Genomic DNA, 27,540 nt, shown 5'->3' with positions numbered 1-27,540 from the left:
CAAAATTTCAAGGATTCACCGAATCACTGAATATATTTGCTGTGACTTTTGCCAACACTATGCTGATTTGAAAATTGTTGTTGGTTTTTTTGTATAAAAAGAAAAAGCAAGCAGCTTTAAGAGACAAAGTCATCTTTTGAGACTTATGTTGACTCTTTTCCTGTGGGTTACTTAGAACTGTTTGGACAGCAGTACTTCTCTGTCTTGCCTTCCCATAGGCATTGTTGTTCCATTTATTGAGGTTTGGATAGCTGAGCTATTGATCACAGTAAATATTGGTTCTTTTATGTCTGACCAGGTCTAGTGGAACACGGGCGAAACTGGGCAGCGATTGCCAAAATGGTTGGGACGAAAAGTGAAGCTCAGTGTAAGAACTTCTACTTCAACTACAAAAGGAGACACAACCTGGACAGTCTCCTCCAACAGCACAAACAGAAGGTGAATGCTGTGGACATTGAGTATTTTGCAGGAGAAAACTTGGGTTATTTCTGAAGTCATGCATCACGCTTCACTAAGGCTGTTTTGCAATCTCCACTGATTTCCTTTTCTACTTGTTTGTATGTTGTGACATAAATCTCCTAGCAAGGGTGTCTGGTGCTCACTGACCCGTGACAGTAACCACTTCTTGCTTTAAACTGCAAGAGAAGGTTTTGTAGTTAGGTAAAACACTTGAGCCTGAAGAGTTCTTCAGTGTTCTGAAAGTCACGTTCCTCACCAGTGCATGAGCAGCTGTAGATGTACAACAGCTCCTTGAAACACAGCAAGCACTGACCTTACCAAACAGAGCAGGACAGGTGGCAGAAGTCCAGGAACTGAAGGTTTGGGGGCATTGAAAGTAGAATGCTGTGTGTGGGAATCCTCTAAGCTGCAGTACTACTCTCATTGAGGTGAAGAACCTCAGGGTCTGTTTGCTGCAATTGTTCTGTTGTCCCCCAAAAGCGCTGTGAGACCGCGGTTGGTTCCCAAACTTGGTTTTGGTCAGGAGCAGCAAAAGTTGGCCTGAAGTTGGAAAAGTGTCCCCTTGTGAATGACTGTGCTAAATAGAGATTCTCTGTCCTTCATTTCAGCCTCAGATTGGTAAATGGGGATGTGGTAAAAGGCAATAATTGTGAATTTTCAGTACATTGTCAATGCTGTGTCTTCCTCAGTCTTCGCGAAGGCCCCGAGAGGAGCGAGATGTGTCCCAGTGTGAGAGTGTGGCTTCCACTGTGTCAGCCCAGGAGGATGAAGACATTGAAGCATCTAATGAAGAAGAGAACCCAGAAGACAGTGAAGGTAACTTTTCTGGAAGGAAACTGGTGTGTGGACAGAAAGGAGCCTATGGTTTGTGCCAATTATATGCTCAGAAAACTGTGTTCCACTTCATGATGTTGTTGTTGTTGTTCAAATGCTCTTTCAGTTGAGTTTCAGTAACTTGAACTCGCTCAAGGGGATGCAGCATTTTTAGAATTTAGCAGCCTAAAGATGTTTGCTGCTTAGTATTTTGAGATGCTTTGATTATGCTGTCATCTGGAGTGCTGAAACAAGTTGAATCAAATAAATGTAACCTTTGGTAGTCAGTAGTCTCAGTAATGCTTCAGACAAGCAAATTCAAGTGGTTTTTTTTTTTTTTTTTTGGTTGTGGTTTTTTTAATACATATTTGTTGGTTGCAACTGCTTATTTATAGACACTCAACATCAGTCAATCTTGGCTGGTCTTTTGTGGACCAAAAGGCAATAGAACTCATAAACAGTGAATGAGAACAGATGAGTAAGTGTTGGGTTTTGAGTAGTTGGTATTTTTTAGTTGCAGTGTTTCTGTAATTCAGCCAATTGTCCATTTCTATTATAAGTCAAAATTGTTGTTGCAGATGGATTGGTTAAAGTTGATGGATCCTTATTGCACCCAAATTTTCAGATTTCATTGATTGAACCTCCATGGCAAAACATTTTTTCCCCAGGTGCTGAAAATAGTTCTGATACAGAAAGTGCTCCATCTCCAACTCCAGCAGAACCTGCTAAACCAACTGAAGAAACTCCATCTGAGCCCACTGCTCCAAAAGTAACCACTGAGGCCCCAGCAGAGCAGGAATCTGCCATTAAACCTGCAACCAGCACATCTCCCTCCTTACCAGCCCAAAGTGTAACAACAGCTGAAACTCAGAACCCTGAGCCCCAGGTCAAGGAAGAAATAAACACTGAGGCTGAGGAGCCTATGGAGGTGGACAGTAGAAGCCATTCAGCTGAAGCTAAGCCTGTGATTACTCTTCCAGTTCATACCAAAGTAGAACCTGTAGAGACTGAAATGAGGCTACCAGAGAATATTCAAGTGAAAATAGAGAGTGATACCAAAGAGAGAGAGATGGAGAAACCCAAGGAAAAGTCAGAACCAGAGGAAATGGACTACAGCCTGCCCCAGCAAGTGACTGCAGCCAGACCAGAATCCCATTCAGATAATGACTCCAGTGCCACCTGCAGTGCTGATGAGGAAGTTGATGGAGAACCTGACAGGCAGGGGTGAGTAGGGCTTTGAATGGACAATCTCTGGAGCTGTTTCTCTTTTGGGAATGGCTGACACCACTGAGGGTATTTGAAGTCCTTTCAGTGTTCTGTTGGTGCAGTTCCTGTGTCACCCCAGCATGGCACTGGAGCCAGTGCCCCCCTCCCTCTCAGTGGTTTAATATACACACAGTGCCAGGGATAGATGTTTAAATGTCAAAAGTATTCAGTGTCATGGAGTGCATGTGGGCTTTGGAGGAGTGCAGGTGATGGTGTTTGTGCACTCCCTTGCCTTTTCAAACATCATCTTTCCACAAATGTCTTAGCCCTCCATGGGAAATAATTTTGTTGTAGACTATTGTTTCTTTTCTGTGGACTAAATACACATAGTCCTTCCTACCCTTGGTGTTTTTCCAAAGCACTCTCTACAAAGAAGGTTGCATTGATGTAAGTACTGCACACTTAAATTTCTGATGTGGGAGATTCTGAGCTCCTATTTTGGTATTTTTGTGTATTATGAAAATGTAGCAGCATCTGTTGCCTCCTCTACCATATGTGCTGTGGGACAAAACACAACATGGTTCTGACTTTTCAGCTCTTTGTCCACTTTGATAATTGTGTTGGTTTTTTTGAATTTAAGAGTTGTGGCTGTAATTTTTTAAAGATGTATAATCTTGCTCCTTTTGGTGATATTTTTCCCTTCTGTCTCTTTTTCCAGTATCTTCAGCAGAGAGTCAAAGCCCTCACTGTTAAATCCCACTGGGTCAATCCTGGTATCATCCACAATAAAGCAAGGGCAGATGGACCTGCAACAGCTTCACCACCGAGCTGCTGTCATCCCACCTATGGTATGGGCACTTTTCATTGATGTTTGAAGGAGTGTTTGTTACCCCTAAATCTAGTCAGGAAAAAAATGTTAAACAAATGAAGAAAAATATGATTTGCTTTATTATTGTATTTTTCATGGGGAAAGTAGGTTAAGTACAACTAAGCAGCTTAAAACCAGGTGTGAACCTTTTGAAACCCCCAGACTGCAGGGGTAGCTGAGCTCCACAGCTCCTCCATAAAGTGCCTGTGAGGGTGTCCCTGGCATTGTCCCCTTGCTGTCCCCAGGTTTCCTGCAGCCCCTGCTCTGTCCCCGTGGGCACCCCAGTCAGTGGTTATGCCCTCTACCAGAGGCACATCAAGGCCATGCACGAGTCAGCCCTGCTGGAGGAGCAGCGGCAGCGCCAGGAGCAGCTGGACATGGAATATCGGAGTGCTGTGAGCCCCTGTGGCACCTCCAAGAGCCCCAGTGTGGAGTGGGAAGGTTGGTGTTCCCTCAGCTGTGCTTTGTTTCTGTGTGTTACACTGCCTCCTCGTTGGAGAGTGACGGTTTAGTGTGGTAAGGAACTGATAATGAACTTGTTGGAAGGGACCTGCCCCCTCTGCTGCACTTACTGTTGAACAGCTGCCTTGTAACCCCTTTATATAAAGGCAGAAAACTGGTTCTGTTTGGGCCAAACCCAAAAATGAGTTGTTCCTACAGAGAAAGATGGAGCACGGGGGTGTGAAGAGCAGATGATTCTGTTCTAAGGGAGCCCTTCCAGAAGCTTAAGGTGTAGGTGGGAGTGTGTACTCCATGCAGTAAAACATTCATCTTAACTGTGCTCATACATGGACACTGGGCACTGAAATAGGGCACAAAAGTTTGGTGGAACACATTAATACTTCTTTTCAATTGTACTGTTTGTACCTGATGGGTGTGTCTAACATTGGAGTAGTCCCTTCTTTAAAACTGTGCTGTGAATTGGACCTTTTGACTCCAGTTTCTAACCCAGGGTTCTTCTATTTCTGATTACTTCACCCCTCCCAGGAAAACCAGTGGCCTATATGCCTTATGCTGAGGTCAAGAGAATAGAACAGGAAGCACAAGTGCAAAATCCAGCCACAAGGTCAGCATCACCCTACAGGTTATCTCCAAGAGAAGTCAATAAAGCCTCTCCCCAGCCTGAGATGAATGCAGCTCGCTACAGTGTCCCTCCAGGTAAAGATTTGGAGCATGAAATTATCCTCTAAACACTTTGTGAGTTAATAGAAGAAAGATCATTTTCTGTGTGTGCATGTGAATAGCTGCTCAGTGTTTTTCTAGCCCAATGAGGCTGTTCTGTGCTATTTCTGTTCACACTGCAGTGTTTAATGTACAATTTTTCCCCTCAAGTTCTCCAGCCAGCCCCTCACCAGGTGATAACCAATATTCCTGAAGGAGTTCGCCTGCCCACAACCAGACCCACCAGACCACCACCACCTCTCATTCCATCCTCCAAAACCAGTGTGCCATCAGAAAAACCTTCCTTCATCATGGGAGGCTCAATCTCACAAGTAAGAGAATTATTATTTGAAAATCTGTCTTGCTTTTTTTTTTTTTCACTTTCTCCAATCTCCAACTTTTTGTACTCAGTTATGGAGTCACAGCATTAATCCTTAAGACCTGCCTGTACATATCATTCTAAAAGTCCAAAGGAGCTTTAGAAATGGAACATTTACCCCCATTTAAGGGCATGGATATCCAGTTTAGGTGACCTGCATCTCCAAACTACCAATGACACTCCACTCCTGCTACTCTGTGCTTTGGGACATGGCAGTGAGGCACTGTAGCAATTTCCAGATAGGATCACACTAATTTTAGCATTCTCCTGTAAACAGAGATGTGACTCCTCATTCCAGAAACAAGAATTAACATCTATTTGTTGTTTCAGGGAACACCTGGCACTTATTTAACATCCCACAGTCAAGCTTCCTACGCCCAAGAAACTGCAAAGCCATCAGTGGGTTCTATATCCCTTGGGCTGCCAAGGCAGCAAGAGTCAGCCAAATCTGGTAAGGAAAGAAAAGCTGACATGTTTTATACAGACTATTTAATGATCCATAATTAAAGGAAATTAAAAAACCTCAACCTTTTTCTCTTTCTTCTCCTCAATAGCTTCTCTGCCCTATATCAAGCAAGAAGAATTCTCACCCAGAAGCCAGAATTCCCAACCTGAGGGACTCCTGGTCAGGGCACAACACGAAAGTGTTGTGAGAGGTAAAGAAAGTCACACAGAGTAAAAAACTCTTGTCAGAGCCTGATAAACCCCAGAGAATTAACTGCTGAAGTGCTATTTAAAAGTATTCTATGATTATATATATATCATAAGATTACAGGATTAATTTGTTCCCTGTTTTCCAAGGCATGTGTATTTGTAGCTGGCTCCTCCTGTCTGCATGGCTCACTTAAAAATATTTCTTATGAGCCATGCCAATTTCAAAATAAAGTTGCTCACTACAGCAAATTCATCAAAACAAAATAAATTAACTGCTGGAAGTTAATGCTATAAAGTACTTGTAGTCTGTAAAAGGCTATGTTAAAAGAGGAAATAGCCTAACTGCCTCATATGCCAGCTGTTAAATTGAAATTTCCCCTGTATTTTAATGTATACTAACAGTTCTCAATAGAATTTTTAATTATTTCAAAGGGAATGGATTTTTTTTTATTCTCTGATTTATCAGGATGTCTTTATTTCAAATCAGGTACCACAACAATACAGGAGGGGAGTATAACACGAGGAACTCCAACCAATAAAGTTTCAGTTGAGACCATTCCTTCTTTGAGAGGCTCCATAACTCAGGTATTTTACCTTTGACTGCTGGGAAGGCTGTAGCAAAACAGATCTTCATCTTCAGACTATCATTGTGAATGTATTTGCATGTCTAAAAAAGTAAATTATTATCACAGGGTAGGAACTGCCTTAGGAAAAGAACTTTCAATCCAATCAGATGTTCAAACCCCACTATTTAAAGTCAGCATTACTGTGATTTCATCTTCATATATATGAGTTTTCAAATAAATAATACCAGAGCCTTTGGTAAACCTAACTGAAGGAAACTTTCCTGAAAATTGCATCACACCTGAGTTCAACTATTCAAACCAAGTGTAACCAGTCTTGTGCAGATTCTATTTAAATCCAAGAAGGGAAATTCTTTTGTCTTACCATTTTAAATGCTGCTGTTTTGGTTGGTTTGGCATCCCTTTGTACAGGGAACAATTGCCTCAATTCTGCTTTGAGATGAGAAGGGAAGGTTTCATTGCTTTGGACAGAAATAAAACCTAATGGCACCATGTGGTATATGTTATCTTCCCCCCAGATGGTATTTATAGGTTAAATGTTCCAGGTTGTAAATGCACTGGTAATGTTGTTTAACAAGGTAGCAGAAATAATCTCACTCATATTTAGGTTAAGTATCTATAATAGAGGCAGAAGTTTAAGCCATACTTGATAAATTAGTTGGTATTATAGCCCTAAGAATTTTTGGGGGGTTTGTTGTATTTCCTCTTCACTCCCCCTGCTCCCCAAAGACTCAGAGGCTGTGCATTGATTGCTGTGCTGGGTTTGCTCCCAGGGTACCCCAGCTCTGGCCCAGCCCGGCATCGCCGCCGACGCGCTGCTGAAGGGAACCATCACCCGCCTGGCCACCGAGGACAGCAGCCCCGAGAAGTGCAGGGAGGAGGCCTCAGCCAAGGGCCACGTCATTTATGAAGGCAAAAGTGGGCATATTCTGTCTTATGATGGTGAGTATTTGTGTATTCTATCTGATCCAAGTCAGGTTCTGCTTTGATAACTCATAGCTGAAATGTTTCTGCTTCCAAGCAGATGCATGTTTAAAATATAGTTCAGCTATTCCTTTGCCATTTATTTCCTATCTGTCATTAAATTGTATTGTGAAAGGGTAAATAACCAGGTTCAAAATTACCTGTATTAAAATGAAAATAAATGTATCATGTAACTTTAAACTTCAGTTGAAATATTGATAAATAAGTAACTTTTTGACACACTATAAAGTATCTTTTTAAGATTGATATTTAATGTTACAATATTATATTGAATTTGTGTTGGTTAATTATTAATGACCTGTGGTCTCATTAATGTAATATTCATGTGTCCTTTTTTGTTGTCCACATTTCCTGACCACACTCTTGTACATTTTGCCAGCTATTAAAAATGTCCGTGAAGGAACAAGGAGTCCCAGAACTGCTCATGAAATTGGTTTAAAGAGAACCTATGATACAATGGAAGGAAATATAAAGCAGGGGATGTCACTGAGGGAGTCTCCAGGGTCTGCACCACTGGAAGGTAAAAACAGCTGCTTCCAAGGTGTTTTATCTTTTATCCATTAATGTAAGAGCATTTAGAGTTTTTTTAGGGTGCAGACTAACAGAGAAGTTAGATTTAAATCACACTAATGACCGAATCCATGCAATAGCACTGCAGTTAGAGCATGCTGGAAACAGGACTGGAGTAGATCCCAGTTTTCTGTTTTACCACAACTGCTGCTACTGCAGGTGACATTTCCTGCTCTCAGCACATCTGACAGATGTCCCTGGCTCTCCACAGTCCCAGTGGTCCTGTGGAGCTCAAACACTGGGTCACACCAGCACAGCCTCTGCCACACCCTTTAGTTAAATATTAATATCACACTGCCCTGACCTTATGCATTCCTGCAAAAAACCTCTTTGAACTGCAGGATCCTGCTTCAGGGCATCCCCAGTGCTGTGGTGTTTTAATAAACTGTAATCAAACAAAGCCTGCAGAGGCCAAGGCAGGTCATTATATAACTTTTCTCATTGCTTTATAAAAATACAAATGCAAGAAAATATTTCCTACCTCGACCATGGAGCCTGGCTCCTTAAAAGCATTTTGTCCCATTTTTGGGTAGCCCTTGGAGACTATTTTGTGGACATGTCCATCAGATGGAACAATGTGAATGTGAGGTTTGTAGGCTGCACACAGAAATTCAGTGTTGCCTCTAAGTTGCTGCTCTGGTACTTCCATGCTTTGTCTCATCACTGACACATTTTCTGTCTTCAAACTGTGAAAAATTTTGAGTGTTTTAAGCACTTTGTTTAGATTCTTACTGTAGGCACAGTAAATTCTCTCTTCCCCAATGATTCAGTATGAACTTTGATAATTTGGAGCATGCTGAGGCATATTTTGGAATTTTTTTTCTTGGTTCCACTTCCCACCATGAACACCTTTCTTTCTAGGCAAGGAAAGTGGAGTGTGAGAAAAGCAGTGACTGCTTTTGAAACAAAGGTTAAGCGTAATTATAAAAACACCTCCTGTTTTCTAAATATGTTAAAACTTGCAACTATGCAATAGCACAAATACTTGAACTGAAAGAAGTTTTTTTTAGGGCAGGAGGTGTTTATAACATGTTGCTGCAATGCCTGGCATACTGAGGCTTGGCCCTCTGGGCACTGCCAGGGTACAGATACCATCTCTCATGTGTGAGAAGGAGGGGGTTTGTTGGTTTGAAGGTTGGATTTTTTTTTAACACTTGTTTAATTCCCTAAATTATTTTCATTTTAATTTTAGGTTTAATCTGCCGAGCGCTGCCTCGGGGTAGCCCACACGCTGAACTAAAGGAGAGAACAGTTTTGTCTGGCTCTATAATGCAAGGTGAGGTATTGCAGGCTTAGAAAGGGGAGCATTAATTAAGCCTCAAAAATCTGGATTTCTGAACCTTAAAGTTTTATTAACTGTAGGAGCTGCGTTACAAGTGGAGCTTATTTTATGAAAAGTTTTCAGAGCATAAATCAGCAGCTTTTTGATATGGTGTGTTCAAAGCTAGAGTGTAAACATAGATTTTATTTCTTATTGGAAAATAGACTTTTTAGTATGAATACTTGGTAATCAGCACTTTTTAAAAATGAACACTAACAACTCTGTAGATGCATTTATTTCTTTTGTTTCATACCTGAAATGACATGGGAGGTTTTCTGTAATCTATTGTTCAATATTATTTTTGTGATAATTTTTTTAGACTTTGAGTATCTTAATCACAGACTACAGCTAACCAAAGTTTCACTGTTATATATAATTAATTACTCTGCTTATGAAAAAAGAGACTTAGCAGCTATTAATACCACTCATGTGACCCTTTCTTTCTATAAAAGGCACACCAAGAGCAACAGCTGAAAGTTTTGAAGAAGGTTTGAAGTACCCCAAGCAGATCAAGAGAGAGTCACCTCCCATCAGGACGTTTGAAGGAGCCATCAGCAAGGGCAAGCCCTATGATGGGGTCACCACCATAAAGGAGATGGGTCGCTCCATCCATGAGATCCCCAGGCAGGACCTCTTAAGCCAAGAGAGTCGCAAGACTCCTGAAATGGTGCAGACAAGCAGGCCAATCATAGAAGGCTCCATATCTCAGGTAAATACAGAAAGCACTGATACACTCACCCAGGACTCAATCAGCTCAGGCTGTGCGAGTTTTTTCCACAACATGACCTTAACCTGAACTTTTCCTCCTCTTCAGGGCACACCCATAAAATATGAAAGCAACTCTGGCCAGTCTGCCATCAAACACAATGTAAAATCTTTAATCACTGGACCAAGCAAGCTGCCCCGGGGAATGCCTCAGCTGGAAATGGTGCCAGAAAACGTGAAGGTGGTGGAGCGAGGAAAATACGAAGATGTGAAGACCGGGGATGCCGTGCGGTCCCGTCACACGTCCGTAGTCAGCTCTGGTCCCTCTGTTCTCAGGTCAACCCTTCATGAAACTCCCAAATCACAGCTGAGCCCTGGGATTTATGATGATACAAATGCTCGGAGGACACCTGTGAACTATCAGAGTCCAATGTCCAGGAGTTCACCCATGATGAATAGAGTTAGTGAGGGTATGTCATTCCTGTCCACAATAAGACAAATGGTTCTATTATTTGAATTTTTTATGTACTCCATTCTTCTTTATTTTATTCTAGTGGCTTGTCTCAATTTGGAAGTTGGCTAGAATGAATTTTAGAATATATACATATAAGGAAATGAAAATCTGCCACAATAGAAGAGGGAAGTGGGAATGCAATTCAGTCCCAATTTGCATTTGACTATGGATCACATTGAAAGTGGTACCTACAAGGATAATGTTTAAGGGCAGAAGCTATTCCTGATCTTAAAATGTCTAGATGAGGAAGATGTTTTAGTGAAGTGCAAACAATCTTAAAGTACAGTTCTTTCAGCAGAAGTGTTTTGTGATATAAAATATTCTGTTCTTTGTTGTATTGCAGTCATTGAAAATGTTCCTTGGGAACCAGTGTATTTTTACAGTTAAATTTTCAATAGAGAAATAGGCATTTTATTAACTTGGGTTTTTCATTGCTTTTAGCTGGAGTATCTTCTGGGAAGTCAGCAAATCATGAAAGGAAGAACACACTCACTCCAACACAGAGGGAGAGTGTGCCAGCAAAATCCCCAGTCCCAGGGGTTGATCCTGTAGTGGCTCACAGTCCTTTTGACCCTCACCACAGAGGAGCAACTCCTGAAGTCTACAGGGGTCACCTCCCTCCCCATTTAGATCCTGCTATGCCATTTCACAGGGCTCTGGATCCTGGTAAATACATTTGTGTTGGCTTTCTTTAGTTTTAGAAATACTGTGAGCTTTGATACACAGAAAGGATACTTTTATAAGGCAGTTATCAATGGCCAGTTATAATTTATAAAGTTATGAGTATTTACAGCTATGGTTTGATATCAGTTTAGTGGTGATTTAATATCTAACCAAGATACTTAGTCAATTAGTATTGTATAATGTTGTAACTTCCCTTCAGAGCTGCCAACTTGCTTCTGTTTGGTTAAAAAGTTCACAGTATTTATAGAAAAGTATTCATGGAATGTATTAAAAGCCTTCAGGAAAGCTTTACAAAGAAGGATGTGGAAGAGCATAGAGAATTAAAGTGTAATTCTATATAATTATATATAGACTTTATATATTCTATATAAGTGCTCTGTTCAAGACTGATTATTTTCACTGAAGGATTATCAGGTGATACTAAATACAGTGACTTCCTTTTAACCTATCCCTCAGTTTACTTCTGTGAGGTATTTTCTAAGTTCTTTAGGTATTTCAGCCTTTTACATTTTCAGAATTTCAGGATTTGTAGTTCTATTAAAGTCATCTCTCCAATCTGGATTGTTTAGCACTTTCAGTGTGCATGCAGTGCAGAAATTCAATAAAACACCAGTATTAAAATGCTATTTTCACTCATTTGCCCCAACTAGAGAGTCTTGATCACCTCTCATTGAAGCTTTACAAACACCTTGTGGTGGTGTTTGCAGGAGTCTCAGGATGAGGGAAGAGATGAGAATCTTGACTCCATGTGTCAGAAGGCTGATTTATTATTTTATGATATATATGATATTAAAAGAAAATGATATATTAAAACCATACTAAAAGAATAGAAGAAAGGACTTCTCAGAAGGCCAGCAAGGAAAGAAAAGGAATGATAATAAAATCTTGTGACTGTCCAGACAGTCCGGACAGCTGGACTGTGATTGGCCATTAATTAAAAACAACCACATGATACCAATCACAGATGCACCTGTTGCATTCCACAGCAGCAGATAACCATTGTTTACATTTCATTTCTGAATTTCATTTCTGAGGCCTCTCAGCTTCTCAGGAGAAAAGATCCTAATGAAAGGATTTTTCATAAAATATATCCGTGACAACACCTGAACATTTTATTTAATCCAGAATCATCCTGCTTCCTAAACGCCTCCTTTTGCCTCCTTTCACCCTCAGCTGCTGCTGCTTACCTGTTCCAAAGGCAGCTGTCCCCCACGCCGGGGTACCCCAGCCAGTACCAGCTGTACGCCATGGAGAACACGCGCCAGACCATCCTCAACGACTACATCACCTCCCAGCAGATGCAGGTCAACCTCCGGCCCGACGTCACCAGGGGATTGTCCCCCAGGGAGCAAACCTTGGCACTGCCTTATGCAGGAGCACGAGGTGGGCCTGCCTCTCTTTCTGTAACCCTCTCAAAAGTGTGTTTTGGCTTTTTCGGATGCACTCATGTAAGGCCGTGTGTATAAATGTGTTTGTGATCATGGATGTCTCACAGCTCATTTGGAAACTGCCTTTGGTGGAAAGGAAAACCACCTCTATAATCAATATTTTTTAAGGAGAAGTCTCTGAGAGTTACTGCTGTTCAAGAGCCAGATTGTTTTCTCCTCGTTTAAATTGATGATCAGAACCATATTTATCTCACCATCAAACTTCAGAAAAGAGAATCAGATCAAAATGATAACTTCTTCAAAAAGAATATAAAAGCAACAGCCAGAAGTGTAATGTTTGTGATAACAATGCTTGTTTTATTTTTGGGTAATACCCAAAATTGCTAAAAGATAGGATTATTGAATAGAAGTGAAGTGCATTTTTCCAAATGGCAATTAAAGGGAGTGTTACAAATGCAAATTCTGACTTTGTATGTTCCTAAATTGCTGATTGGCAGATTTAAGAGAGTATAACCAGCTGGAATATAGCTCTACACTTGCCTTATTCTTGTATTTTCTCTACCAAACATTCATTGCTGACTGTGTAGACCATGTCCTGGAGTGGCCATTCTCACATGTGTCATCTCCTGACAGGAATCATTGACCTGAACAATATGGCCCCCACTATCTTAGTGCCTCATCCTGGAGGAACCAGCACCCCACCCATGGAGAGAATCACATATATCCCTGGCACCCAGCTTACCTTCCCTCCCAGGCCTTACAACCCTGCTTCTCTGTCACCAGGTAAGAGCTCTCATGGTGATGGCTTTAATTGTCTGACATGCTGAGAGAATTGACCATCTTTATTCAGCTTTCATTAATGTCATCTTTTGATGTTTTCTCAGGAGATGCTTTTTGCATGCACCTCTCACTTGGATAGCAAAGGGGTTTTGATGATATCTCGTGTAGTTACAGTAGAAGCACTGTCAAATTCTGAATTTGCCACATTCTGTCAGGTCTTTATTTGTAGTAATTTGATTGTAATTCACTAACCCCATTTTACATGTATTGAAGGGGTCTAGAAGCTGTGTAGTTTCTAACTGTATAGCAGCCACTTTAGTAAAAGGCTTTTGAGCCTTCCACTGTCATTGTGTGTTAAGCTTTTGTCTTCCTAGATAAGTGAATAGTCTTGGGTGGAATTAAAATGTATTTGGAAAATTTTGCTGCAAGTGTCTGGCAAAATATATAGGCAAGTGTTTACATTGCCATGCTTCACTTAAGTAAATATTTTTGCTCCTTCATTTTACCTTGTGGACCTTCCAGGACACCCCACACACCTGGCAGCTTCTGCAGCTGCAAATGCTGAAAGGGAACGGGAAAGGGAAAGGGAGAAGGAGCGGGAAAGGGAGAGGGAACGTGAACGAGAGCGGGAAAGAGAACGAGAACGAGAGAGGGAGAGAATCACCTCAGTCCCTGCTGAACTGTATCTCCGACCAGGTGAGGGCACATGGATACACTTGGATCACTTGTCTTGTACATTGTAACTGCTCATTTTATGCAGTCATTGTTTGCAAACACCATTTACAATTTGCTTTTTCTCTGCACTTCAGGCAGGTTCCTGTTGCCTGCAGTTCTGGTCATAATTGCAAATTCTGCCACTTTCTCTCAAAGCAATGTAGTGCCTAAAGAGGAGTGAATCCTCATTGTCACAGGCACAGCTTGCATGTCATGTAGAGCATTGTGAACAGATTTAAATCTTTAATACATACTATCACATCCAGAGTGCTGGAGACAGCTGGGAAGGGATGTGGAGGAGGCAGCATTGATACACAGTCCTGCATTGTTATAAGAGTATCCAGAGTGGTGGAGACAGCTGGGAAGGGATGTGGCAGCATTGGGTTACAGTGCTACACTGTTGTAAGAGTAATCATTTATTTTGCTTTGTTCCCCTCCTGCAGGTGCAGAGCAGCCTGGCAGACCTGGCAGTCACGGATACGTCCGGTCCCCATCCCCCTCTGTCAGAAGCCAGGAAAACATTCTGCAGCAAAGGCCAAGTATATTCCAAGGAACTAACGGGACAAGTGTGATCACACCTTTGGATCCTGCTGCTCAGCTACGTATCATGTATGTTTTAGAAGTTAATGTGGCACAGATATCTGTTCTAATATTTCACCTTATTAAAAAGTGCATTAAAAAGTTAAGGATATTTCACTATATGAAATATAGTGGATTATTGGATATACCAGAGCATTTTCATCAGTGCATTTTGGGTAGAAATTAGTGTCAGAAAAGCTTTGCTTTTTATGTTCATGGCTCTAGTTCTTTCCATGTGATCTAATTGAGGCTATTCAATGTTTTCCCACAGGCAGCTCACCCCTGGAGCTCCCTCTATCACTCAAGGCTTGCCAGCTTCCCGTTACAACACTGCTGCTGATGCCCTGGCAGCCCTCGTGGATGCTGCAGCCTCTGCTCCTCAGATGGAAGTTGCCAAATCAAAGGAGAACAAGCATGAAGGAGCCAGGATAGAGGAGAACATGGGCCGCAGGTCAGCTGTGGTGACTGACCAGCAGCAGATGGAGCAGAAGACCCTGGAGGTAGAAAAGAGGCCTGTGCAGTGCCCCTATACATCTGCCAATTACTCTGGTGGCAAGTCCCAGGGACAGACTTCATCAGTAGTCTATTCAGAGGCTGGTAAAGAGAAAGGACCTCCTCCTAAATCCAGGTACGAGGAAGAGCTGAGAACTCGAGGAAAGACCACAATTACTGCTGCTAACTTCATAGATGTGATCATCACTCGCCAGATTGCTTCAGACAAGGATGCTCGAGATAGGGGCTCTCAAAGTTCAGATTCTTCCAGTAGTTGTACGTATCTTAGTAACTCTCTACTTCTTTGCTGTCTGTCTGAGCCTTTAGGGAAATGATGTGAAATGATTCAGATGTTTAATGATAAAATATTCAGCTCTGCAAAGCAGAAACACTTGATAGACAAATACAGTTTTTGCATATAGTTACTCTTGCAAAATCAGAATTGTTTGCTTTATTCAGATTCCATGCTACAGCATGAATGCAGGATCATAAGAGTAACATTTTCAGAAGTCAGGAAACTCAAAATTACTTGGTTTATGTTGGAACACTGTTTCATGGAAGTATTTGCATCACCATAGTTATCCTGAGAAGGCAACAGTGTTTTGAGTTTCATTCACTGGTGCCATTTTACTGGAAGCACTGGTGTTGCTAAGTATAGGCAACAAAAATTTTCTGTCATATTTACATCTTATTCCACAACCTTTGCTTGATATTCAGTGTCCTCACACCGGTATGAAGCTCCTGGAGATGCCATTGAGGTGATCAGCCCTGCAAATTCACCTGTACCTGCTCAAGAAAAGCTGCAGCCCTATCAACAAGAGACACCCAAACCAAACCAGGCAGAGAGTAAGTTCATCAACATGTGGAAATATTCTCACAGTCACCTTTTTTAGATTTGTAAGCACAGAAGTTTCAAACCTTGAGGCTTAACAGAGTGACCTTTTCTGTTTCAAGCAGCTGACCCCAACAGGCCGTACGAGGGCCCCATTCACCGCTACAGGACACAGCAGGAGCCCCCGTCACCCCAGCAACCTCCACCTCCCTCTTCCCAGGCAGAGGGGATGGCACACGTGCCCAGGACCCATCGGCTCATCACCCTGGCTGATCACATCTGTGTAGGTTTTATAATTATGGCTTTTATTTGGGAGTATTGCAAAATATTGTATGTGAATTTATAACCTCATTTGTTGCCATCAGGCTCATCTAGTTCATGAATACCTAAACTATGGCCAGTGTCTAATCAAAATCTCTTTTCTATTTCTTTTGGTGACATCCAGCAAATTATCACACAAGACTTTGCTAGAAACCAAGCAGCTTCTCAGGCCTCTTTGCAGCCTCCCACCACTACATTCCAGAATTCCAGCCCTGCTCCAACTCCTGCTTCTGGCCGGGCAAAGCCCTCGAGCCGCTACAGCCCCGAGGCGCAGCCACAGCCCGTGCACCAGCAGCGGCCAGGGGCCAGAGTGTCCCCTGAGAACCTCTCTGACAAGGCCAGGGGAAGGTAATGCAGGGATTCAGTCTAACTGCAACTTTAATTGATGCCCAGATATGATATTGATAAAAAATAGTGCAGTAATCTTGTTGGAGATTGGAAGTAAAGGCACCTTTCAGTCTTATTTTTAGGCAAAGTCTGTCTCCTACAATTTCACCAATTGCTTGGCTCCATAACATAACTTATAACTGTTTTCCCTTTGCTACTTCTCTTAGTTTCCAGTCTTTAGACAGCTGAAAACATTGAATAACCTAAAACTTGCAGAGTTGTTATGGACAATGCATTGTCATCTTTTTAAGATCACCAAGCTCACTGAAGCATGTAACATGTAACTACACATAAGCAGTTATGTAGGAACTGTAAAATTGCATGAGTTAACTACTGCTGTACATGCATTGAGAGTAATTATCTGTCTCTGAATCATGGATGCAGGCCTGGAAAATCTCCAGAGAGGAGTCACGTCCCCTCAGAGCCCTACGAGCCAATCTCGCCACCTCAGGTCCCGGTTGTCCATGAGAAACAGGAAAATGTTCTTTTGCTTTCCCAAAGAACTGAGCCTACTGAACAGAGGTAGGTGTAAAACTGCCTTCTAAAAACATACTTCTGAATCTTTGTGCTGCAAACTGTGTCTTTATTAAAGAACAGTTCAACTGACCTTCCTCTGGTGCCACAGGCAAGTTGTTAATCACTGTCAATCCTTCTGCACTAACATCCAAAACTTGCAATTTGGGAGGTGCTTTGGGAAGGCTGAGGGAAAGGTCACATGTTGGTGTCTTAAGTTTCTTGGTGCAAGCAGAGTGTTCTGTGTCACATCTGAGAGAAAGTTAGAATGAAACTCCTTGTGGTTGCCAGTTCTGTAAAACTGAAGTGACTTTTGAGAAAGGTCACAGATTTTATTAAATCATTCACTAAATCTCTTCTCCTGCCTCGTTGGATTCCTGGATACTGTCCTGGTGGAGAGGGGAGGAACCCAGGCTTCCAGCACTCAGGGTGCTGGAGCAGTTAATCCCTTGAAATATCACTAAGCTAAGGAGGTTCCAGGAGGAGTGAAGTGGGGTGTCCATGGATGGGGCAGCCCTGTCCCAGTCGGTCAGATCTGCACCACAAAACTGCACAGGACCTTCACAGGCCCCCAGCAGTCCTGGTGTCTGCAAACATGTGGGAGATGCACACTGGAGTGGGTGCTCCTGTTTTGCCCTGCTGAGGAAGGAAGAGCACCCAAAGTACTGATTTAAGCCTCATGTTGGTGAAACTGATTCTCATTTTCTTGAGGTTTTCCACTCTGCAGTTGCTGCAGGGCTGTCACAGTCCATGGATGTTAGGTAGATGCAAAGGGATTTTCAGAAACATGGCAGGGGATATTGCACTTTTTAGAAATTTAAGGATGTTGGGCTAGGAAATCTAGATTATTTTTTACTTCATTTTTAGATTATTTTTTAATTTACGTACAAGTTGTTTGGGTTTTTAATTGAAGCTTATTTGTCAGATTGCTGCTGCTTAAGCAAACTCAGTTATTATTGAGCTCCCCCAGTGTTCATATGGCTGTTGGTGGTTTCTGCCTGACTGCTTTTGGGAAGATTTAAATGTGCATCTTACAAGTTCTGTCTCTTTGACACGTGTTGGTCTTGGCAGGACTGACTCTCGCTCTCCAGGCAGTATCAGTTACCTGCCTTCGTTTTTCACCAAACTTGAGAACACTTCACCCATGGTAAAATCCAAGAAACAGGAGATATTTCGAAAGCTGAACTCATCTGGTGGAGGTGACTCTGACATGGGTATGCAGGAATTGTGTTTTCACTCAATTTTTCCAGCTTAAGCTTCATGTGACTTCCACCTGCAGATGTCCTGACCTAAATATGATCAAATAATACAAATTAATATAAATCTATTAATATAAACACATATAATAATTTATGACCATAGAACTAGAAGGTTAGATTTTTTTATATACTGTTGTATGTAGGACTGTCACATCATTTTTACACTTAATTTAAGAGGTGAAAACCATATAATTAATGAGAGAGTTATTAAATCCTGACATTATTCTAACTAACTGTGTCTGTAATTTGCTTTATATCAATACTACACCTTTTCCTGTTTGGAAACGTGTCTTGAAACTAAATAGTTTGTGTTTTCTTGGCCCTTATGATTATGTCTTTTGAACAGCATTTTAATATAATTCCAGTAATGGACACTGACATTATGGAATATGATACTAGAACTATATTTTTGCCTTTTTTTGTGCAGTAGGGCTACTGCTGATTACTTAGTGACCATCAGTACTGAAAATTTCAATGAAATCCTGTGTTTTAATTGCAGCAACTGCTCAGCCAGGGACTGAAATATTCAATTTGCCAGCAGTCACTACCTCAGGTAAGTTCTTCAATAAAAGAAACAACATATGTTCCAGAAAAATGTAATGTCTTTAATACCTTAAATTTATACTCTATGGGGAATCCAGTAAAAGAGGGAAATGGTGCAAATTTAAAAGCTAATATCCTACATGAAAACTTACTTCCTGCACCATGAGGAAAAGCAAAATGACCAAATCTTTCCCCACACCCCTTTGTAATTTCTCTGAGATACACTTTCTGCATCCCTTCCCACCTCTCCCTGTGTTTTCTCTTCTCTCCCAGGTGCAGTCAGTTCTAGGGGTCACTCCTTTGCAGATCCTGCCAGTAATCTGGGTCTGGAAGACATTATTAGGAAAGCACTGATGGGAAACTTTGATGACAAGAGTGAGGAGCACGGGGTGGTCATGTCCCAGCCTCTCTCGGTGGCTCCGGGCAGCTCCGGCGCCGCAGTACCGGCGACTAACGAGACACGGAGGGAAGAAGCCAATCCATCTCCAAATTCAGGTATTGCAGCTCCCAAATATCCCAGGGCCTCAAAGAAAATAAATAAATCAAGGGTTTGAATAACGTGGGATCACTGAAAATCACTGTCTTACCTCTGTAATTGGCAGAGGTGGGGTTGGCAGTTATCGTCCTGGCTTTTCCTGCAACACTGATGGAACAGGAAAAGGAGAACAGGGTGTATTGGATACCTAAAGCTTCTCAGTGCTACCTGATGATAATTTCTAGAAACAAACCACTAAAATGTGGTTGGTGAAATCTGTCCCTTGTGTTACCAGGTGGGGCAGTCAGCAAGCAGAAGCTGATCGGCAAGTCAAACAGCAGGAAGTCAAAGTCTCCAATTCCTGGGCAGGGATATTTGGGAACTGAAAGACCTTCTTCTGTCTCATCTGTACATTCAGAAGGGGACTACCACAGACAGACTCCAGTGTGGGCCTGGGAAGACAGGCCTTCATCAACAGGTGAGGAAGGGGCTTCTTTCAGAGGTGTTTGCAGTCTCAGGTGTTGCACTGTAACGCTGGATATTGCCCAGAAGCTCCCAGCATGTAGGGGTTTGCTGCAGTGGATTTTCTGCTAATTGTCACAGCCCAGGCCAACACAGATCTCTCAGAACAGCTCACGTTTTTGCCTTTTGATGCAGGTTCCACCCAGTTTCCATACAACCCTCTGACCATGAGGATGCTGAGCAGCACCCCCCCGACCTCCATCGCCTGTGCCCCCCCGTCCATGAGCCAAGCAACCACTCACCCACAGAACAGGATCTGGGAGCGAGAGCCTGCACCACTGCTTTCAGCACAATATGAGACTCTGTCTGACAGTGATGACTGAACTATGCAGATTATTTTTTTTTTTTAATTTGCGGGTCAAAAAAAGAAATCTATTTTTGACTTGTGCCCACAGAGACTTTCCAAGAAGCAAGGGCCACACAATGAAGAATTGCTGGAGAGCCCATGAAATGCCTTCTGCACAGGCTGTGTGTGTTGGAGGATTGTGGTCGAGAAGGTTGACTTACTAAAGATAAATATGTAAAGAGTTTTTAAAAATGTGGACTATTCCTGCTCTACATCTATTTGTAAAGAAAACCATAATGTCTTTTAAATCATTCTTCTGTAAATAGAGAGTACTTTTTGCAGTGTTTTTTCCCTTGCTATAGTATCTGGTGTACTTATGTTCAAATCATTGCCTAAACTTTGGGGGTCATTTTGTAATTTTTTTTAAGCATTTTCTCCAGTGTAGAATACTCTTCATAACCCTAGCCTCCCTCTCAGCCTAACCTAACCAGAACCCCAACCTCCCAACCATCATTGCCCATTTAATGCCGTGCCACTTCCTGCAGGCATTGTGCTTTTATATAATTTTTTTTTTCCCTAGACACACTTTCTCAGTGGTGTTCAAGCTCTTGTGAAAATGTTGATTTTTAAGACTGACCCCTTAGTGAATTCTGTACATTAACATAACTCCAGTTCGCTGGAATAAGATGATATATTTCTTTGGAATTTGAAATTCTGCCACATTGTAAATTTTTGGTGCAGTTGGTTTTATTTAGCAACACTGCAGAAATATTATTGCATGGGTATGTTATGGTTCATTTTTAAAAGGTTAAAGAAACAAAAAAAGAACAGCTTCTGGAGGCATACCTCACTGTTATGCACACTGGGAATTTTAACTGTGCCCTAAAAGCCTATTCTTAGTGTTCTCTGTTTCTGCATTGTATGCAGTCAAAACAGGCTACTAAATTTTACTGTCATATTTAACCACAGCAAATGGCTTTTCTGAACAGAGGCTCTGGGTGGGTTGATAAATCCTTTAAGAAGAAAAAGCTCCACATCCCAAGTTTAAATAAAACAAAGTGCTTTTATAGAATAATTGAGCAACACACGAGTCAACTACTTGGCTTCTGTTACAACCAGTTTGAAATAGGTACTGTGATTTTTTTCCTTCCTCCAATCTGATTTAAAAATCTTTATGTAATAATTATTTTGCAGTCTGCGTCCCAGTCCCTGTCCCTCTAAGCAAGCTTTTGGTGGAAGTCCTTACAAATGCTTGGCTTAACTCCTGAAGTGTGCAATACTTGTTAGGGTGATTTTTATTTTTAAATTGTATATGGTACTCGGAGAGTCTCCTGAATCGTTCATCTATCAATGCTTGCTATGATGTGCTTGTAGCTCATGTACACATCCCTCCATCTGGGCAGTGATGGCACAGGCTGCCCTGACATCCATCTCCAAAAGCATCTTCATTTTATGCTGCACTGACCTCAGGAATTGAATTCAAATCTTCTGGGGTAGAAGGACTGATTCACAGATAGCACTGAGCTGGGGTGGCATGGTCTGTCAGATTCCAAACTGCTTTTGCATCTCATTGATCAACAGGGTCTCTGCCTTGGAGTTATTTCCAGTGAGAAATATTTTGGGTTTTGCTGTATTTGTGATGCGTTGTATGGAGGGTGTAATGCAGTGTGTAACCTCGAGTCCTGTGAGCTCTGCAGCCCATGGACTGCCATGGTCCACTTACAAACAGGAAGAAGCAAAGAACTATTTATCAATAGCAAATTTATTTTCAGTCCTTTAAGGAAAAGCCTTTTTGCCCCAAGTGTGGGAAACAAAATTCCAAAGGAACTCATTTGGAAACTTGACACTGTTGAAAATACAGAACTATTTTGCTACTTTTTTTAAACACTGCATCACAGTAGATCCGTTGGCAGTCTTAAATCTCCTTGCAGTCTTTCTCTGAGAAAGATTTCTCTCATCCTCCTTTCCTTTACCCTTCTGGCTTGAAGCAGTGACGTTTTCATCCTGTTTGTAGACCTGTGCTCTTATTTTAACTTTCTTTTTTGGTTCCCACAGCAACATATACTGGAAAACGAGTTGATCTGCCCTTTCTGTAGATTTAAATTTGGAGTGGAGAGTTAAGTTCCATTCTTAAACTCACTTGTTCTCACTTTCTTAGTGTAACAAATACAATGTGAAAGAGGCATGTACAGACAAATGTCTTTGCTACCTGTACAGTAAGTATAGCATGTTCATTGCAAAGCTTCATGTTACTGCTGCAGCAGCAGCAAGATATCCAAAGTAGGATAGTCACAATCTCCTAAGATACAGTTTGAGTGGCATTTGCACATAAAATGTTGCTGCTTTTTTTTGTTTGTTATCAGAGTTTTAACTTCTCCAGTGTAAAAACCTCTCCAGAGCCTAAGTTAGGGTTTACCACAATTCCAGTAATCTTCAAGTATGGAATTACATCTGCCCTGTTTCAGACAGGAAGGTGTTTGTAAGTCATGTTTACAAAGTGTAGTTTACTACAAATTTTTACCTGATTTCTGATCAGCGCTTTCACAATGCTTTCATCTTGATATGGTTCGTGATTCTGATATGAAATCATTTAAGACTTGAAAAACCCATGCATCATAATTTCCACACAATGTCTTCACTAGACAGTGACTTCTGGATTCAGACCAATCAATAAAGGGGATCAGTTCTCCACTTGCTTTTCCTGTGTCTCCCTTTTGTTTTGCAGCATCAGGCAAGACCCTGCTCCCAGGGTGCTGCAGGGTTCCAGGTGACACTGCTGCCCTCCAAGCTCTGCTGCTTCAAACCCAAAACCCAGCATGTGAGGGAAGGTTGGCTCTCATGTGCCAGAGCCTTTCTGTCAGTATAGCCCTATTTTTAGTTCCTAGCTTGCTGAGAACAAAGCTCTGTAGGTGACTGAAGTTTTCCACCTTTAATGATCTCTAGAAAACCTGTGTGCCTCCTCCTCTTAGCTCAAAGTTCAGAGATGAAGCTGCTACTGTAAGTAAATTAATAATGATGTAATTACATTGAGGGTACCAACCAGCTGCAGTTCTGACAACTGAGAGGTTAAAATAGTGACAGAATTAGTTTACTATCCTAACTAAATAAGGATTCGGTGATTTCTGGTTTAATTCTCCTCTTTTTTTAACATCAGGCTTCCTGGCAGGGCAGAACTGAGAAATTCTGTTGTCTAAAGCAGCTGTTGATACTTGATTCACATGAAGGCACGTAGCTGACAAACCTGGGTTTGTACACAGCATCTTTTCCAACAGGAAGCCTCAGCATTCAAGCACTGACCTATCCAAGAGAGAAGACAACTCTGGCACTCCATGTGCTCTCTACTGCAGCCAAGTGTTTTATTCCTGACAGCAGCTCTGTGTGCTAACAGCCTCACCCCTCCTCTGAGAGGACAACTTCTATCTTTGGATAAAAGAAGAAATGAAAAGAAATCAAGAAATATGTAGATCTTCAGGCAAGCTGTTGGCCCAGGACAGGGAGCTGCAGCTCTGTTGCAGGGCAGGTACAGCCTGGGAGATGCTCTGCTGCAGTTCAAACATGCTGAACTGCAGCACTGATAAAAGTGCAGCTCCTACTGTGCTGTGCAACATGTAAAGAGTGAGAAAATTCCTGCCTGTTCCTTTTCAAGATTTGCTCTAGGACAGCCATGTTTTGAACCTGAACACTTGTGTGGGCAGGCAGGAGTAGCAAACTGCCTCTAACACAGTATTAACACCAGACCAGACTTGCACTTAGGCAGCCAAAATTAAATCACTTAGCACAGTAGGTCAGTCAAACCACAGACTACACCACAAATTCACACAGTTAAGATTTCACACCTTTATTTTGGGCTGTTAGGCAGTGGCAGCCCTCCCTCTTAAGCAGTCCTGAAACTCCTCATTGCTGTTTCTCTGGAGAATTGCACCAAGCTGCTCCCAGGCTGCCTGTGGTGAGCAACCCTCACTGCCTTCAGTCACCTCAAGGTTGGACTCTGTGGCCAAACTTATTTGGAGCCCTTTCTCCTCTTGGCCAGCTCGGCTAGTTCCTCCTGGATATGCTGGACAGAAGCAGCATCTCCCTTCTGCTGTGCCTGCTTGAGAGCTTCTTTGTACACTTGTTTTGCTTGCAGGAAATCTTCTGTAGCAAGAGGGAAAAGAGGCTTGGCTACCCAGTTCCATCACCCAATTTCAGAGCCCCGTCCTGATGCTGATCACGTGCAAAGGACAAGGACTGCCTGGAAGACATCAGGATCTAGGGAGGCTCAGAAAACATCCTGCCAGGTTGCCAACTCTGAGAGCTGGAGAGCAGCAGTGATGATTGGACCTGGTGCTGCTTCAGCATTAAAATCTCACAGCAACAAATCTCTTCTGTCCCTTTAGAAAAGTTACTGGACACAAAAGACATGGGAAACAAGATCCCCTGGCAACATTTTGGGACAGTTTGTGAAATCAATTCAAAGCCAGACCTACTGCTTAAACTAAAACTAATTACCCCAAACCAGCACTGCTGTTCAACCCTACAACACAGATCCAGCTCTCTGCAGCCAGCACCAGCTCAGTGCCAGGCTGGGCATGTATTCACTGACCTTTGTGCATGAGGATTGCTGCCAGGTTGTTGAGCACCATGTGCTCCTCGGGGTGCTCTGTGTCCCTTGCCAGCTGTGCTGCCCTCCTGCTGTAGGCCAGCGCCTCCTCGTAGCATCCCTGAGCATCCAGCACCGTGGCCAGGTCACTCAGCAGCACCACACTCTGCACCAGGAGGGAAAAGGGAAGCTTGTGGAGCACTCTGGGGCAGCATAAGCACCACATTCATCCCCTGCCACACAAGTTACTGCAGTATTTCCCAGAGAAGTGTTCAGTAAGGAAGTGTCCTGTTATTTCTGTGTTTGCATGCTCATCCTTCCTGGCAGGAAAACAGCCTCAGGCAGTGCTGATGTCTGATGGCAGCAGAGCTGCTCCAAGGCTGCCTCATTCCCTCCAGATCAGCCTTTCCTTCCCTGGAGCCCTACTGCTGTACAAATCACCTGTGGATGAGTCTCTCCCTGAACATCATTTGATATCTGCAGAGCCTTCTCATACATTTTCTGTGCTGCTGGGAGCTCGTTGATGTTCAGGAGGTAGCGGCCGTAGGAGTCCAGGCTCATCCCAAGCAGGAGCTGGGTGTTGGCCTTTTCTTCAGCTGCAAACAGAGAGGAGTGAGGTGATCACTGCCTCAGCATCCAGCATGAACCCCCATCCTACCACAGCAGGAAACTCAGGCAGTGGGAAGAGAATGGATTGACATGAAGATGGTGCTTAGGAATAGAGAAACAACATCAGGGACAGGGAAATGGAGAAAAGATGAGAAACCTTTGATAGACAAGGCTGCCCACCTGATAAGACATCCTCAGGCAAGTCCTTCTGCTTGGCAATCTTCTCCTCTAAGGTCAGGATGCAGAACTGGTAGCCAGCTACAGCTAATTTGTGCCTGCAAAGTGCAAAGCAAAGCTCCTTCTACTCCTGAAGGATCCCTCATTGAAGAGCCTCTGCTTGGCCACCCCACCAGCCCTGCAAGGCTGAGGTGAAGGCAGGTAAAGACACCTCCAGCTGGGAACTCACTGTTTCTGAGCAGCATAGATACTGGCCAGCTTGAGGGACACCTCAAGGACAGCGTTGTCATCCTGCCAGGAGGACACACAATGCAACAGTTACTCTTCTTGTACCTCCCCAACAGAAACATTACTTTGTCAGAGAGTTTAGACCTCAGAAATCCCCATCTTGTTGCTTTCAGTGCTGCCCTGCATTAAATATTGCCAATTTCCAGTAAGAGGCATTACAGCACAAGAAATAAGGTAAAGAGAAGGGCACCACTGGGAGCCTGTCTCAGAACATACCTCCTTTGTGTCCCCTGCAAGCATATAGCTCATCGTTGCTTTGTAGAGCTTTTCTGCCTGAAACAAGAATTTTGAAGAGGATACTGAGAAATGATGGCATTTAAAACAAAACAGAGGCAAACCACATAGAGGGACCTGGCTCAAACTTGTTGCATTTACACTACACCAAGAGCAATATGAAGTGAAAGGCTGAGCAGAGCCCAGTGCTACTGAGCCAGTGGCTCCTTTCAGTTTCTCCTCGAGCACTGCTGCAGCAGCCAGGCCTTCACCCTGTCTGTGAGCTCAGGGCTTTCCCAGATTCTCCTTGGAGGAGCCACCTCTGTGCTCAACTGCAGCATTTCACAGAAAGAAGTATTCCTTCTCCTGCCCACCATGTTGGAGCTGAAAATTTACCTGTGAGAGCATCTTTCTTAACCTGGTGTGCTCATGGGACTGCAGCCCTGAGTTAGATCATTCTGTCAGATCATTCTGCTTTGCACTGGGACATCTCTGCCCCACAGCTCTGAGTCTGCAACTTGTGCCCACACCCCACACCTTTGACATCGTGCACAAGATGTCAACATCTAAAAATTCATTGGGAAAAAAGCAGAGTTGCTCACATTGTCCAGCTGTCCCTGCATGTAAGCCACGTTCCCCATCTGGAAGAGACAGACAATGCTCAAGCTCCACCGGGGCGACGCAGACGAGCCTCAGCCGCTTCTCCTTCTCCCTCGGGCCCCGCTGTGCCCCGAGCCCGGCTCTCACCATGCTGTAGGTGTAGATGATGGCCTGCCTGTTCTCCTGCTGGTGCGCCCGCCGCAGGGCCTGGTGCAGGAGCTGCTCGGCCTCGGCCAGCTCTCCCTTCATGGTGCTGAGCTGCGGGGGCAGCGGGATCGGTCAGTGCCCGGGCAGCGCCGGCAGCGCCCGTACAATGCCCGCAGAGCCCGCACAGCGCCCGCACAGTGCCCGTAGAGCCCGCACAGCGCCCGCAGTGCCAGCAGTGCCCCGCACAGTGCCCGCACAGTGCCCGCACAGCGCCCGCAGAGCCAGCACAGAGCCCGCACAGCGCTCGCAGAGCCCGCACAGCGCCCGCAGCGCCGGCAGAGCCCGCACAGCTCCCGCAGAGCCCGCGCAGAGCCCGCGCAGTGCCCGCACAGTGCCCGCAGAGCCCACACAAAGCCCGCACAGTGCCCGCACAGTGCCCGCCCAGCACAAGCAGTGCCCGCACAGAGCCCGCACAGCGCTCGCAGAGCCCGCACAGTGCCCGCAGAGCCCGCACAGTGCCCGCACAGTGCCCGCAGAGCCCGCACAGTGCCCGCACAGTGCCCGCGCCTCACCTTGGCTCTCTTCAGCAGCAGGACGATGGCGTCCTCGCCGTCCTCCTCGGCGTCCCGCGGGAACAGGGAGAGCCCTGCGGGGACAGCGCGGTGGGTGCCCGGTGCCGGTTCCGCGCCGCCCGTGCCCGCCGCCCCTCTCACCTCCCAGGAAGGCCAGCGCAGCGCCGGCCGGCCGTGCCCAGCGCGGCCGCGCCCGCCCCGCGGTGCCGGTGCCGCTGTCCCCGCGGTGTCCCCGGGGCCCCCCTGTCCAGGCGGGCCGGGGCAGGGCGGGGCAGCGCCGGGGGCACAGCCGGGACAGCGCCCGCGGCAGCGCGCCAGCCACCGCCGCCATCCCCAGCGGGCCCTTTAAGAGCGGGCGCGCC

At 43.9% G+C, this 27,540-nt stretch overlaps 2 protein-coding genes across 2 annotated transcripts in view; one reads left to right on the top strand and one right to left on the bottom strand.

Moving 5' to 3' along the window:
- NCOR1 (nuclear receptor corepressor 1) overlaps positions 1-22,684 on the top strand; it is a 55,866-nt gene extending 33,182 nt beyond the window's left edge. Inside the window, exons 18-47 of the mRNA XM_066563219.1 lie at positions 299-438; positions 1,149-1,275; positions 1,941-2,496; positions 3,197-3,326; positions 3,592-3,787; positions 4,334-4,504; positions 4,679-4,839; positions 5,217-5,337; positions 5,441-5,542; positions 6,028-6,125; positions 6,898-7,066; positions 7,488-7,628; positions 8,871-8,954; positions 9,452-9,708; positions 9,814-10,174; positions 10,660-10,884; positions 12,076-12,285; positions 12,924-13,073; positions 13,593-13,766; positions 14,228-14,393; positions 14,635-15,131; positions 15,573-15,701; positions 15,810-15,970; positions 16,133-16,356; positions 16,780-16,917; positions 17,980-18,122; positions 18,667-18,720; positions 18,984-19,205; positions 19,481-19,663; positions 19,843-22,684. Of these exons, the coding sequence (XP_066419316.1) occupies positions 299-438; positions 1,149-1,275; positions 1,941-2,496; positions 3,197-3,326; positions 3,592-3,787; positions 4,334-4,504; positions 4,679-4,839; positions 5,217-5,337; positions 5,441-5,542; positions 6,028-6,125; positions 6,898-7,066; positions 7,488-7,628; positions 8,871-8,954; positions 9,452-9,708; positions 9,814-10,174; positions 10,660-10,884; positions 12,076-12,285; positions 12,924-13,073; positions 13,593-13,766; positions 14,228-14,393; positions 14,635-15,131; positions 15,573-15,701; positions 15,810-15,970; positions 16,133-16,356; positions 16,780-16,917; positions 17,980-18,122; positions 18,667-18,720; positions 18,984-19,205; positions 19,481-19,663; positions 19,843-20,030 (5,678 nt within the window). The 3' untranslated portion in view covers positions 20,031-22,684. The remainder of the gene's footprint in view (positions 1-298; positions 439-1,148; positions 1,276-1,940; positions 2,497-3,196; positions 3,327-3,591; positions 3,788-4,333; positions 4,505-4,678; positions 4,840-5,216; positions 5,338-5,440; positions 5,543-6,027; positions 6,126-6,897; positions 7,067-7,487; positions 7,629-8,870; positions 8,955-9,451; positions 9,709-9,813; positions 10,175-10,659; positions 10,885-12,075; positions 12,286-12,923; positions 13,074-13,592; positions 13,767-14,227; positions 14,394-14,634; positions 15,132-15,572; positions 15,702-15,809; positions 15,971-16,132; positions 16,357-16,779; positions 16,918-17,979; positions 18,123-18,666; positions 18,721-18,983; positions 19,206-19,480; positions 19,664-19,842) is intronic.
- Positions 22,685-23,815: 1,131 nt separating this feature from the next.
- Positions 23,816-27,349, bottom strand: TTC19 (tetratricopeptide repeat domain 19). Its single transcript, XM_066563719.1, has 10 exons — positions 27,320-27,349; positions 27,179-27,252; positions 26,607-26,717; positions 26,462-26,500; positions 25,863-25,919; positions 25,588-25,649; positions 25,362-25,456; positions 25,014-25,168; positions 24,576-24,738; positions 23,816-24,127 (listed from the first exon to the last, which is right to left on the bottom strand). The coding sequence occupies exons 3-10, from the start codon at positions 26,706-26,708 to the stop codon at positions 23,994-23,996; spliced, it is 807 nt and encodes a 268-aa protein (XP_066419816.1). The 5' UTR covers positions 26,709-26,717; positions 27,179-27,252; positions 27,320-27,349; the 3' UTR covers positions 23,816-23,993.
- Positions 27,350-27,540: the final 191 nt, after the last annotated feature.

The sequence above is a fragment of the Molothrus aeneus genome, chromosome 20 (assembly GCF_037042795.1).
Source record: "Molothrus aeneus isolate 106 chromosome 20, BPBGC_Maene_1.0, whole genome shotgun sequence".
Taxonomy (NCBI): Eukaryota; Metazoa; Chordata; class Aves; order Passeriformes; family Icteridae; genus Molothrus; species Molothrus aeneus.
This window is presented reverse-complemented; position numbering and strand designations above follow the sequence as displayed.